At 37.1% G+C, this 14,291-nt stretch overlaps 2 protein-coding genes across 4 annotated transcripts in view; both read right to left on the bottom strand.

Annotated features, from left to right (window-relative positions):
• Nucleotides 1-2,224: 2,224 nt before the first annotated feature.
• The window catches only part of PLGRKT (plasminogen receptor with a C-terminal lysine), a 56,761-nt gene continuing 44,694 nt past the window's right edge, over nt 2,225-14,291 (bottom strand). Inside the window, exons 3-5 of one of the 3 annotated variants that reach the window (XM_037798245.1) lie at nt 6,480-6,610; nt 5,789-5,898; nt 2,225-2,633 (exon numbers count right to left, since the gene is read on the bottom strand). In XM_037798245.1, the coding sequence (XP_037654173.1) occupies nt 2,512-2,633; nt 5,789-5,898; nt 6,480-6,610 (363 nt within the window). In that variant the 3' untranslated portion in view covers nt 2,225-2,511. The remainder of the gene's footprint in view (nt 2,634-5,788; nt 5,899-6,479; nt 6,611-14,291) is intronic. The other 2 variants (XM_037798244.1, XM_037798243.1) reach the window with 2 other exon arrangements.
• LOC119505452 (52 kDa repressor of the inhibitor of the protein kinase-like) lies at nt 7,188-10,039 on the bottom strand. The gene has a single exon (XM_037798242.1). It carries the CDS (start codon nt 8,684-8,686, stop codon nt 7,973-7,975), a length of 714 nt encoding a protein of 237 aa, XP_037654170.1. The 5' UTR covers nt 8,687-10,039; the 3' UTR covers nt 7,188-7,972.

The raw sequence follows: 14,291 nt of genomic DNA on the forward strand, positions 1-14,291 counted from the left end.
CTAGGTTACTTTAGTTGAGCTCTAACCCACCTCATTTAAGGTGGTTCTTAATCCTCTTACTGGAATCCTTTATAAGAGGATAAAAGACAGGAAAAAGCCCCAGAGAATCTGAGAGAGGAAGCCGCTGAAGCCAGAATCTGGAAGCAACGAAACCCAGGAGAGAAGGGAGACCAGCAGATGTTGCCATGTGCCTGGCCTTGTGACAGAGGATCTGAGGATCACTGGTAGCCAGTGTCCGGGGAGAAAGCGTTGTCTGTTGATGCCTTGATTTGGATGTTTTCAGGGCCTAAGAACTGTAAGCTTATAAGTTAATAAATCCCCATTGTTAAAAGCCAGTCCATTTCTGGTTTATTGCATTTCCTCTGCTTTAGCAAACCAAAACAGGCACCTCCCAGGTTTTGTTTATCTGGGAATGTCTTAATCTCTCCTGCATTCTTGAAAGACAGACTCACCAGACATAAAATTCTTGGTTGATGTAGTGGGTTGGAGTTACATATCCCAGAAAAACATCTTCTTAACCTTAATCTATTTCTGTGGTGTGAACCCGTTGTAAACAGAACCTTTTCATGAGGTTATTTTTAGCTAAGGTGTTCCCAACTGAATCAGGATGGGTCTTAATCCTATTACTGGAGACCTTATAAAGAAGGCCACAAAGAGAAAGCCACAGGAATCAAGAAGCTGGAAATCAGTAGAACCTGAATAGAAAGAAGATGCTGCCAATGTGCATTGTCATGTGACAGAAAAAGCCCCAGATCCAAGGTTCCTGGAAGCCAGCCCCCGAATGTCACAGTCTTTAGGGAGAAAGCATCACCTTGTGTATGCCTTCATTTTGAACTTCATGTAGCCTTTACATCATGAGCCAATAAATTTCCATTGTTTAAGCCAACCCCTTGTATGGTATTTTTTTTAGCAGCTGGGAAACTAATGTAATTGGCGATTGCTTTCTCTCAGCACTTTAAATATTTCATCCCATTGTCTACTTGCGTGCATGGTTTCCGATGAGAAACTGGCATTTAATCTTACTGGGACTCCCTTTTACATAACATTGCCTTTCTCCTTCAGCTTTCAGAAGTCTCTCCTTATCCTTGGCATTCAACAGTTTAATACTATGTGTCTAGGCATGGTTCTCTTTGCGTTTATTCTGTTTGAAATTCATTGGGGCTCTTGAATATATATATTTGTGTATTTTGTTAAATATGGGAGTTTTTCTGCCATTAGTTGTCTGACTATGCCTTCATATGTTCTGCTGAACCAGCAGCAGGACTTATCCTGAAAAAAGTAATAGGGGAACACCCAGCCAAGTCTGTCCCAAACCACCCTACAGTAGACTTTCTCCCCTTCCCAGGTTCTCTATTGTCTTAAATTATGTAATCCTTTTTCCCAGGCTGCTTTCACTTAATTGTTTCTTAATACTGCTTTAGCTGTCTGCAAGCTGCTTCTGACTGCAAGACAAGTTCTGGGAAGTTGAGCCAGAGACAAGTTTTCTGGTTCAGTCTTTCAGGTCTTTCAGGCTACCCCCAGTTGACTGGCACCAACATACAGGCACCCCAGGATGAGCATAGGGGTTATTCTGTTCCCTCTGCAAAAAAGTCAGGGACCCACAATGGGAGCACAAGCTGGCTCTACACTATGCCAGGAAGGAGTTGGGGAGGGGAAGCAAGAGTACCATTTGCTTCTCCTGTCATTTTTTAAAGCTGAGTTTTCTTGACTCACCACTTAACTAGTTAGTGAAACCCTATAACTGTTTCCGACAGCTCTGACGAAGCTGTCTCTGCCAGTTTTTGCTCATTGCTCAAGCATTCTGTGGGGGAACGACACCCTGGAACATCTTATTCCACCATCTTGGTCAACTGGAAGCCCAAGGCCTAACTTTTTCAATGCCATTTTAGCTCACAGATAAAGGAACTAAACTGTCTAGGTTCAAATCTCAGCTTTCTCCCTCAAGTATGACTTTGGGCAAGTAATTTAACCTTTCTTTGCCTCAGTTTCCTTATCCATAAAATGATGACTGCCCCATGGGATTGTTAGGATGATTATGTGAATGTATACAAAACACTCAGAAGAGTGACTGCCCATAATAAGTACAATATACATTTTAGTCTTCTAATTAGTTGTTTTCAGTACTGTGAGGATGGGATCCAATTGACAAAGCCGAATAATAGGAGTATCTGTGAGAGATGAATGTGATGGGAAAAGGATGTGAGATAGTGAAGTGATGGCAGGACATTTGTTTCTAGGATTTCAAAACAAAATAATTTATTAATTTTGCATTTAGATATTTGTAATACACAGACATACACAGGAAATCTCAAAAGTATTTAGAGTACCTTCATGATTTTTATATTAAATGTTACAAATTTTGTTTTAAAATAGTTTAACAAAACTCACGCTGTATTTTAATTTTTCAAAATAAAATCCATTATATCAAAATCTCACGCATTGAAAAAATTGCAGAAATCATGATTCAAGTCAACAATTTAGTGCTTTGAGATTCAGTGGGTAAATGTGATTTCATTTGTCTATGAAGAATTTACTCTGTTCCTTTCTGGCTTTTTCAAGGCTTTCAAAAGTGATCATTCCTCTTGGCAGCTGCAAGTTACTCTTTTCTGTATCCAGTATGTTCTCTGCTTCACCTTAAATAAAGTACAGAAATATAGGTGACAAAGAGTTTATTAGGTTTTGTGAGAAGGCCTGATTGCTATGTTCCAGTGACAACTGTAACACTCTGAGTGGAGTCATGTCCCAAAACCTCACACGGAAACATTTCACTCAATTATCTACGGAGAATTGATGCACCTCCCAAAGAAACTGAGTGATGAATTCTGAGGACTCAGAAAGAGAAAAATCAGACACCAGAGATTTCACTTAACAGAAGACAGTATTTTTAAATGTAGGAGAGAAGGAACATCAAAATACATAATTTTTTTCTTTGAAAGAAAGTCAGGATAATCAGTATTAGTTGTGTTTGGAAGGGTTTGGAGTGGGAGAAACGCATATAGTCCTTCCTGTTGCCCCTTAATATCCTAAGTGACAATGAGAGAAATAAAATCTCTAATTTTTCAGGAAAGCTAAGCTTTCACCAGAAACCACTTATAAATGCCCCCAATAACATTAAATGTTCTTTAGTCTCTATAATACATAATACATACATACACACATTTTTATAAACAATTCCTCTTCCAGACAACAGCTGGTTAGTAGATATTTTCTTGGACCCAGTAACTTTTGCCAGTTTTTATTGTTGAAGAATAGTTGGCATGATTTTAAGAAAATTTCATTATAATGCACGTTATTGGCATTCACAAACCTGCCTTGGGAGTGAAGGCAAATTTTTACTGTAAGTGTTTCCCTTTTAGCCCATTATTTTATTTGTACTCTAAACCAAACAAGGCAATCTACAATTTTTAAATTATAAGAAGAATTCAACCATCTTTTTTGCCTCAGTCTTAGTGAGTAAAACTGCTATGAAATTTTATTTTATTAGGCAGGCTGTTAATGACAAACAAGATGTTTTCCATGTGAGAATGTCTCATATATGGTAGATTCTCAGTATAAGAATACAGAATGACTGATGCTAAATTGACAATACAAATAGGAATTGTATCTTAAAGAGTTATCACTATTTAACAGGAAGGAAACTATAACCATACCTTTCTAATGAAGTAAGTTTCCTGATGGACTCCACAGTGTTTTATTTATTTACAGAAAATTCCCATAACATGCCTTCAGAGTTGAAAATTTTATATTCCATAGACTCGGATGCTCTTGTAATAAAATTACTTTCCAAAAAATACAGTAAAAACTTTTCTAGAAAATAAAACTTGCTTTCTATTGGTAATATGATGAAGGGAATGCTGCGTAATAGGGTTGACATTTCTTTGTATTACATATTAATTTTTATGAGCCACAGAATTTTCATCTCCATATAAAGAGTGAGACATGACTGAGTTCAAACCAATGAATTCTTAAGCAGATGAGTAAGTGTAACTGAAGAGGTCACTGAAATGTTTTTTAACATTAGTAGATCAGTTATGTACAGTTATTTTTCAGCTTAAACTCCAAAAATTAATTTCTAGATCACTGTTTTAGGACTCAGAATATATTTTCCCATAGTAATAATGCTATAATCAAGTTCTAGGCCATCAACTCACGGCTGTTTAGCCCACAACATAACTGAACTTAGATACCAATAATACCTGACCCTCATGGACATTTTAACATAGTTTCTATATGGAATATGCATTTCCATTTTCACATGGGAATTTTTAAGATTATCCCTAGGTTTAAGAAAGAGATAACTTACTCCATAATCCCAATATCTAGAGAGAGGTCTGCACCTCCTCCTTTCCCATACCAAACCAGTCCCCACAGGGCTTCAGGGATAATGATGGGTCCATAGCCTTGGAAAGCACAGGATGGTAAAGAGGTAGGTTTGGGAAAGCACTGTTCCCAGTGTGCTCTGGGTTGAAGGCCTAAGAATTAGGGACATAGGGATCCTCATGAGAGTATTGCACCTAGGGAAGTGGTGGGAATTTGGGGGACGTGGATATCCTAGACTAATGGACAACTCCAGCTCCCTAGGACAGAAATGGCTGCTGTGAGAGCAGCTCTGTCTTCCAGGGCAATAAGAGTTAGGGGTCTGTGAGAACAGTGGACTGCTGGTGAATGTTTAAAAACTGGCTCTCCAAAAATAAATACATATGTCTATTATGTCTGTAAGTTTATCTTTAATTTTATTGATATAAAACGTAGCACACAATTTATAAATAATAATTAAATGTACAATATTGTTTATAATAAATTCCATATAGCAATTTGATTCTCACAAAATGCTTTCACTGATTTTTGCTAAACACTTACATCTGAAGCCAACCTATGGTTTCAGGTGATGAAAGATTTTAGTTACAACATGAATTGTGGTTGATATTTTCATTATGGTTGATGAGTAGGACAAAAGTAAAACAATGAAGATTTATGTTGGAACTTTACTTATTTGAGAATGATGTGAATGACTTCTTTGCTAAATTAGATAATAGTTTTCAAATATTAAAAGAATATCTTTTCAATTTTGTGTGCTGTTCACAATGTAATGGCTACAGGCACAACATACTGTCCAGTTTAAATTGCGTTATTAACATTTTCTTCATCACCCTCTTAAGTCTAGACCATGTGCTGGCAAACTTTCTTAAAAGGCCAGATAGTAAATATTTTAGGCTTGCTAGGTTTTGGGTCTCTATTGCAATGTCTCACCTCCATCACTGTAGTGTGAAAGCAGCTATACATAATACATAAATGAATGGGCATGACTGTGTTCCAATAAAACTTTCTTTTCAAAAAACAGGTGGCTGTCCTACAAACCATAGTTTGTTAAACACTGGTTTAGACAATCAACAAAACAGTAAATCAAGCCCTGAGTACAGATAATAGTAAATAGTATAGATAATAGTAAACTAATTACAAACCGGTGAGTTTTGAGTATTTGTTTTTCATATAACTTAATGCTATTTGTTTTTATAATTTATTTAATCATATGTTTAATTTTAAATGATGATAAATAATTTAATTTTAAAGAATGAGTGTGCTTAAGGACTGGCTTCCAAAATTCCTGAAAATGTTAACAGGCATTTCTCATGAGCTGATATGAACTGGTTCCAGCAAACCACTACATGAGAGGGAGCAGAAATGTTGGTCACTGGAAGGCTCAGAGAAGAGGTTCTTGTCAGAATTTTCATAAGTCAAGGGGTCATAAAAATCATAAAATAGAAATCCTGGTTTATTTTAGACTTACCTTTCATTCTTTGTAGAAGGGTTCCATAGGCCAAGTCATACTGGTAGGTGAAGATAAAGCCTAAAGGAACAATAGGGATGAGAAGGGCTGGCTTCTTTCTTTTTACTGTTCTGTTTCAAAAACAAAAAAGGCACCAATGTCAAAGAAAAATCTGTAAATACATATCTCTATACTCAATGGAAAAACATTTACCTGTGTTTTGGAAGAGTATCCTTCCTTTAAAAAGTTATTCAGTTCACTTGAGTTTTCTATAAATAGTATTTCCTTACCAATAATCCCGCACCAGATTCTGTACTTCTCAATTGCAAGGTCTATGACTTGCTCATCTTTATTTGACTTTGAGGCTTAGATTCCTAGTTTTTAAACAGGACAGTGATTGATATCTACCCTCTTAGGGATTATGGAGATAAACTTGTTGAGGCCTCCCCCATCTTGGTGTCAATACAGTCTTCTCTCTAACTTATAAGAAGAAAAGGGTAGAAGAAATCTAAGAAACTAACAGCAGAGTTAAATATTACTACCCTGGTTCTACAGAGTTATCTCAGAAGACAGAGCTATAAGGGGTTATTTTGTCTATGTACATACTATTTGGACCAAAATCCTATTGGCCAATTTAATAATAATATGAGAATGGCAAAGACAAAAAGAAGTGAATTATTTAAGAAAAACTTTTAATAAATAGCTTACATACCCAGCTGTTAAAGAGATGGCCACAATGCCAAAAAAGGTTCCAAAATATTTGAGGAATTCCCGAGACCAAGCAATCTGCATGGCCATTTGTCTTTCCCTCATTTCATTCTGCATTATTAGCTGCCTTTCCAGCTAAAGACAGAACAAAAGACAAAGTATGGTTACTCATCTTTTGAGTCAGAGCAGAGTTAATAATCTGCTTCACTTTTCAGTGGATTGTCAATCTTCAAATTCTTTGATTCATCTGTTAAAAAATATCTTCATAGACTTCAGCTAAAGTCCCTTTGGACAGTTATTCCCAAGGGCTACAAGCAATTGAGTTACTTTGACTTGTCATAATTACATTTGCTGTCACCGATAGGAACTGAGGTTCATTTTGAGTTCGGTTAGTGAGTAAAATATAAGTTGACTTTTTGCATATGTTATTATTCAGCATGCGAAGTTCATCTTTGCTACACTATTCAAAAAATTTATATGATAGCTCATAATATCCTCCAAGGTAATGTAGGTGCAATTAATCATTTGTGTTGTTATGAAAAGGCAACTGGATTCGATCAAGACAGAGACAAGCCCAAGATCAGTAGTTTTTTTTTTTAAACAAAATACACATTTTATTTAGATTGAAATAAACTGTACAAAATTGATTTTCTTCACCAAAAATAATAGCAATATTTTCTGTATTATTCCTAGAGAAACCATAAAACACTTATTTTTGTAGGCTTTCCAGGTTCTGCTGATAATCAAGATGAGGCAGTAGACATAGTCATGGAAATAGACAGAAGAAATCAGACAAATCAGCAGTCAGTATCCATGGCCTCTGATTCTGTCTTGACCGTGAAACAGAAATGTTCAATACATACCTGCTAAACAGCTTATGAAGGCATGGGCTCAATAAAGGAATGTAAACAGCAACAACCAGATGTGGAAAAAGGCATTCGAACTGTAACTTGTTCCTTTAGGTTCATTTGATAAAGACAAAATCTAAGCTGAAATCCTTGCTTGGTGAGCTCAGTTTCTCTCACTCTCTGGTGATTCCCTTAACTGTCCAATATAAATTTTAACAATATACTTTAAAGTCTTTCTAGTTAAAGGTCAATAGTGAACCTCATTGTAACATTTTACAAAATGCATTCCTTCCTTCCATACCTCGTCAAAATTTGTTTCTTCAAAGTACTGATAACTGAACTGATAACTTGACAATTGGAGCCACAGTGATGATTAATGTTGTGTCTAAAATGACTTAACTAAAATAATTCCAGAGTGCCACTAATGGAGAGCATGCAGAAATGAAATGTGGCACTTTCAATGCTACCTTCTGGAAGAACAGACAGGTCTTCAAAGCATGAGAGTTCAAATGAGGGCCCTTTAAATAGGTAGATTATTAATGATAAATGTATTCAATGGGAGACTTATAGGCAAAGACAGTGATTAAGCAGCCTACATACACCTTACAGCTCTTTCTCCAAATATAAGAGAAAACCTATTTTAAAAGTCTCAAGTATTTTCAATGGTTTCTGAATTACCTGTGGGAAGCTCTGACTTAGCTGTATAGAGTTTGATATATGTGTCCACCATCAAATCCAGATCATGTTTTATATCAAAATTTATGTTAAGCAAAGCCAAGTTACTTGACCTTTGGTCTGTCAAAGTGTTCCTCAGGTATGCTTTGAGATGCTTTCGTCCATTTTCATAGCGTTCATTCTCAACCTTCATCACAGGAAGAATGCATAAGACCTTCAACACAGCATAAACATTAGGAAAAAACTTGAAGTCAGGCAGATGGAGGGCTTCATAAATGGTGGATGGAAGCTCTATATTTTTCCCTCTGTGTTTCCACTTGATTCTCCAACAATGAAGCTTGGCTGAGAGTGTGTCAGGATTGGGTAAGTCACTTCTGTACATGTCAGCATGGTGTTCCTCCGATGTATTGAATTTGAGCTGTCCCATGACAAAGGGTACCACAGATAAGCATTTAAGAGCTTTGAGGTGCTGTTCTGAGAATATATCTTTAAGTTCCTGAATAATGTGCTCCACTGTTGGAACACTTAGGGTTTCTTTATAATAACTCTCAGAGGTCAATTGAGGTTCCAGGTTACCTTGCTGAGCTCTGTGGAATTTGCCAGGGAGTTTCATGTGAATATCAAGTTTGGTTGCCAAATTTGTGGCTTCCTCAAACCAAAATTCATGATAAATTTCAATATTTTCCATCACTTCAAGCTGCTGGCTGCAAAGAAGGCATCAGAGGTTTGCCCCTGGAGATTTTTCCCAAAGGCTCTTGTAAAAGATAGGACATTCTTAAGAACAACAATGGTAACAATGAAATCAAAATCTGTTACTGCACTACAGAGTACAAATGCTTGGCCAGCTATGCAGTTATTCCATCTAATATTTGTGTCACTATTTATACCATCTAAACATAAAACAAGTGCTTACAGGAGTTCCACTAAAATTTCAAAAGCATCATGCCTTCCTGTCCATTGAGAATGGCAAATTTCCTTCAGTTCATTGCCCCTTTCTTCATTGCTCTGAAAAAGGACTGAAATTACACTGTCAAGTTCTAAAAGCAGTTGTGGTGATTGACAGAAAAAAGAAGAAACTTCCTCAATCGTTCCCAATGCAACAGATACTCCCATAACAGGCACCGATTTTGCTAACCACATATTTAAGGCACAGGAAGAGCAGAGTGTATAGATAGCTTGGGGATATTTCTCTAGAAGTCTAGAAGCAACAACTTTCACCTTGGAAGAAAATCCACTGGACACCATGTAAGCCTGTCCATGACAGTACTCCATGTTTAGCCCCCACTTCTCAGTTATTGTAGTGTGAAATTTCACAGCCAAAATTTTTACATCAGCTTCATAAAGCAGGAAGCCCACAAATTCCTCTTTCAGGTTATGCGATTCATCCACAAACCTCACCAACACTGGTAGGTGCTCTTCCCCTGCTATGTCCACCTCATCATCAGTGATAATGGAAAAGAAGTGTGAGTCTCTCGCTTCCCTGAGAGTTTCCTCCCGAATACAGCTCTCACACATCTCTAGCATCTGTTTCTGTTGTGTTTTCGAACAGAACAACGTGTTAACTGCTGTTGTCTCAAAGCGCTTTCTCAGAACCTCTTCACCAGAATTTATCTGGCACTCCAGCAATGCTTGAAAGTTATCAGGAGTAAAGAGACCTTCTGGGAGTTCATCGGCCTCATGCCCATTCAGAGGTATGTTTTGTTTTCCCACAAGAATCAAATTTTCAGATAAAGATTTTAGGTATTCTTTGTTTTCCTTCTCTTCAAGGGTTAAAGGTAAAATATCTTCATCCTGTTCTTCACCCCCTTCTTCTGTATTTGGGTTCTGAGCACTGCTGTTGTTTCTTTATGTTTTTGTTCCTGTTCAGAAGTTTTATCGATTTTTTTCAGTTTCAGTGTCCTGATTTCATCTTCACTCAATTCTTTTATTTGTTTTCTGCATCTACTATGTGGATTGTTCAAATGACTGGTAAGATCAAATATTGTTGGTATAGCATTATTTCCAAGAACTGTCCTATAAGGAGTCTCCCAATGACTTCACAAGTATCTGCTTCAATTAATTTTGAGAAATAAAATAACCCAATCATTCCTTAGTTTTCTGAAGCCTCTGCAAAATGTATAGTTCTACAGCTCACAGAGGTGTCGAAGTGTTTGGCACATAACCGATAATGTTTATTTAGCTGAGTAGCTGTTTTATCTTCTAAGTCTGCTCTCCTACAATTCTCCACCCACTTCTGGCATCTGGCCGGTCCCGCGGAAACCTGAAGGCGGCCAGGTCGGACTGCGTGCTCTTCCGCGTGCAGTTGCGGGAAGTGCAGAAGTTCGGCATCGTCACCCACCCGCCGGCCGGCCTAGTCCTCCCCTCCCCGCGTCCTCAGGGCAGCCCGCCAGCCCGTTGGGGCCGGGGAGAGGAGCCAGACCGGCTGGCCGGCTCGGCAAGGCTGACGCGCCGAGGGGAGGCGCGGGCGGGCGAGAAGCCGCGAGGGGCAGGAGGGGCGCCGCGGTCCGAGGCCGGGCTGGGGACGCGGCTCCACAGTGCTGGAGGATTTACCACCGCCGCCGCTGCTGCTGCACCTCCCGCCCGCCCGGGACGCTACCGCCTCCTTCAAGATCAGTAGTTTTGAACCTTGGCTACACATTGTGATCATCTAAAGAGCGTTTAAAAATCCTGATGCATAGGCCTATTCTCCAGCCCAATTAAATCAGAATCTCTGGAGATGGATCCAGGGATGAGTATTTTTTAAAGGCTGCCAGGTAATTCTGCCAGGGTAGAAACTACTACCCGAGATGCAAGAATTCAAAACCTAGGTTTTTGCCACCAAAGAGCAAGCTGAGATATCAGTCTGAAAACAGAACCTCTAGGAACACTCAAAGTATTGTGAACAGAAAGGCTTTTTAAGGGTGGTGGAACTACTGTATAGGGTAATCTAGTGGTGCATACATGACACTCCACATTTGTCAAAACCCACAGAACTTACAGCACAAAAATAATGTATGCAAATTTTAAAAGTCAACCAGGAGGTCAGGGGACCCAGAGGATGGAACGTAGACTGTGACAAAAAAAAATCTAATTGTATCACAAACCTTACACCAGGGGGTGGGGGGAAAAGGTACTGACATAAGTAACTTTGGAAAATGGTGTTTTAACAGAAAACTGTAACAATGAAAGACAAAAGGAACTGGACATAAACGTTGTACTCTAGTTGGTCATGTTTTTCTCACAGGGGTATAGTTTAACAATTCCGAACCTGCTTTACATGTATACTGCGGTTGAACAAACAAGTAAATGGATGGCAGATGTTGAGAGTCAGGTTTCTTACTATTGGAGAGGGAGATTACAAACAAGCAAGGAGTTAGGTGGGGAAACTAGAATGAACTGTGGGGTACTGATTAGAATCAGTGACATAAGTGTGAAAACTCATGCTTTGTTCTTATAGATACAGATGGAGACATGAAGACAAAATTGCAGATATGCATATACATTAGTGTACATATATATATTTCCTAGCTCTGTCTACTTAGAATTAATAGAGGTAATGACTCACCCATAGCAAGAAGCACACCCTGCGACCAGATCTTAGTTTCTAATACCATCCTCCAATAAAAGGAACCACGACTCCTTGGAGAAATAGCTGATTTTAAGGCTGTGGCAGTGAATATATAAACAGAGCCTGTAGCATCTTGTAGTGCCACAAATAAAGTTCTCAAACAACAAAAACACCCAAAATGATGTGGTATGTCAAAGGGATACAGGAGTCAACCTAAAAGAGTTCCTAATGGCCAAAGTTGGAGCAATTTGAGCAGCAAAATAAATAACATAGTATTGGATTATTATACAAGGTATAAAACAAATATCCATGAGTCCATACTGATATAAATAAATAGAGGAAAAGAGACAAATCGGTACAGAAAAATTTCAAGTCAATTATCTCCCCCTGTTCAAGAAGGTAGAAGTTAACTTCTCACCTCTTGATTGTAGGCTGTGCTTAGTTACTTGTTTTCAAAGGGTAGAGTATGAAAGGGTGGAGATGGGAGGCCAGGGGAAATAACTTTACAGTAGAGAAACCTGCCAAGCACTATCTTAACTAAATGATCAAGGTTAACATCATCAGTGATGAGACATGTTAATATCATGTACCCTTGATATAAAGTGATAAGAAGGGCACTTCACCTCTGTGATCTTCCACCCAAAAACCCATAGCCCCAACCTTGAGACCTCCAAATTGAGGGACATTCTACAAGATATCTGACCAGTATTCAAAACTGTCAAGATCATCAAAAGCAAAGGAAATCTGAGAAACTGTCACACTACCAGAGGCGGCTAAGAAGACAAGAAAACTAAATGTAACATGTTTTCCTGGATGGGATTCTGGGACAGAAAAAGGACATTGGAGCAAAACTAATGAAGTCTGAATAAAGTATGACTCTATTTAATAATCATGTACCAGTATTGCTTTCTTAGATGTGACAAATGTGCCAAGATAATTTAAGATGTTAACAATAGACTATACTGCATCTAGGGTATTTAAGAACTCTGTACTATCTTGGAAATTTAAAACTATTATAAACTTTAAGCTGGTTTTTATAAAATGGTTGGGAACAAATCTTATTTTCTGGGTCTCTATTCCCCTACTAAGAATAGAAGCAATCATCTCCATCCATCATAAGAGTAATTGTAAAAATCAACAAGATGTGTGTATGCAATACTCTTGCGTCTAGATTTAAAAAATAATACTATCCATACAGTTGCTATCCATGAGCAATGAATTCTGATGAAGGATATCATTGAACTGTAATGTTAATTAACGTTAATTAATGTTAAAACTTCATTAGTCATCCCATAATTCATAAAATTGTATTTAAATTCACAGTTCTAGATCTAGATATATTTTAAAAATCAAATTAATAAACTTTATCACCAAACACTTTCTATTGCCCTAAAAGGATAATCATATTAATCCAATTATCAATTTACCAATGATGGACATCCTTTAGTTAAAAGTACCTTCATTTTTATCCTTCTTTCCCAAATACTGACATTAATAACAATAAATAAGAGCAAAAGATACCATGTATGGTAGGTTCCCTTAAGAGTTTTTAATCTGAATCATAAATACATAATTCTTTATCCTGTTTTGAAAGAACTTTACAGAACTCTTTATAATAATAACTTCCCTATCTCTGTTACTTTTGATACTGCTTGACAAAACAATTTAAAATTAAAATGTTCCCAATTATCAGACAGGTGATCTTACAGGCTTACCTGATGCTAGTTTAACAATTAGAGGACCACAATTAATTTTAAAGAGAACATAATAAAAGGGAGCTAGCTTATTAAAAATAATTGTACACAGTAGGAGAAACTACATTCTAACCACCTTCATAAAACAGTTACATCTGTTCTTTCCTGTGGATTTTCATTTCCCAATTGTTTTATTTAAAAACTATTAAGGGCAGCCACACAATTACTAACCTCAATAATTTGTGAATCTCTTGCATTTCAGAAGGGGCAATTATGTAAAGTTCCAGAGACCACTTAGTACATTAGAATAATTAAATTTCACTTGGACATTTGCACAGCACAAAAAAAGGCAGTGATGCTGTCCTATAAATTATTTCTCATTGCAGGTTTTAATTTTATTTAATTGGAGCCTTTCCTAGTGTTGAGAAATAACGAGCCCAACTCTGAGAAAAAATCAGTTTACATCTGTGTTTTTAGTTTCCAGCTGTCTTTTATTTATATATTAATGTGTATTAGAAAAGTTATCTTTTTATTTGCTTGGTTGGGCAATGCCCAACTCTATGTGTCCTGCCACAAAAGAAATATTGTTTTTATCAGAAATGAGAATTGTCTATTCTTCTGTTAAATTAATAGAGATACTATTGATACTTTCAAAACCAAAAGCAAAAAAAAAAAAAAAAAGCAACCATAGTGAGCTGTGTGACAAGTAGCATTTAGGCATTTAACTTTAACTTGCTCTACAGATATTTCAATGTCCATTAAGCAACTGGAGAAAAATCTAGAAGGGGAAACAAGTAGTAAATTGAAATAAAAAAAAAAAAGTCCATTTTAAATCAATGACATGAAAATAATTGAATATAAACAAATTTGTAGTATTATCCAGAGGCTTAAAAGTTTGGGTGACAAGCATCTTCTTACATTACCTTCCAATAATGATTACAACATAATTAAATCCATTCTTTATCTCAGAGGTTTTAAGGCAAATATAAGAATGTCAGGTTTGGCAATAGCGCTTTATATTAAGTTATGGATTCAAAAATATATGGACTTTT

This window comes from Choloepus didactylus, chromosome 10 (genome assembly GCF_015220235.1).
Source record: "Choloepus didactylus isolate mChoDid1 chromosome 10, mChoDid1.pri, whole genome shotgun sequence".
Taxonomy (NCBI): Eukaryota; Metazoa; Chordata; class Mammalia; order Pilosa; family Megalonychidae; genus Choloepus; species Choloepus didactylus.

What these genes read in the sequence shown, in the direction of transcription:
- LOC119505452 (XM_037798242.1), bottom strand. Translation starts at nt 8,686, where the DNA reads ATGGAAAATATTGAAATTTATCATGAATTTTGGTTTGAGGAAGCCACA.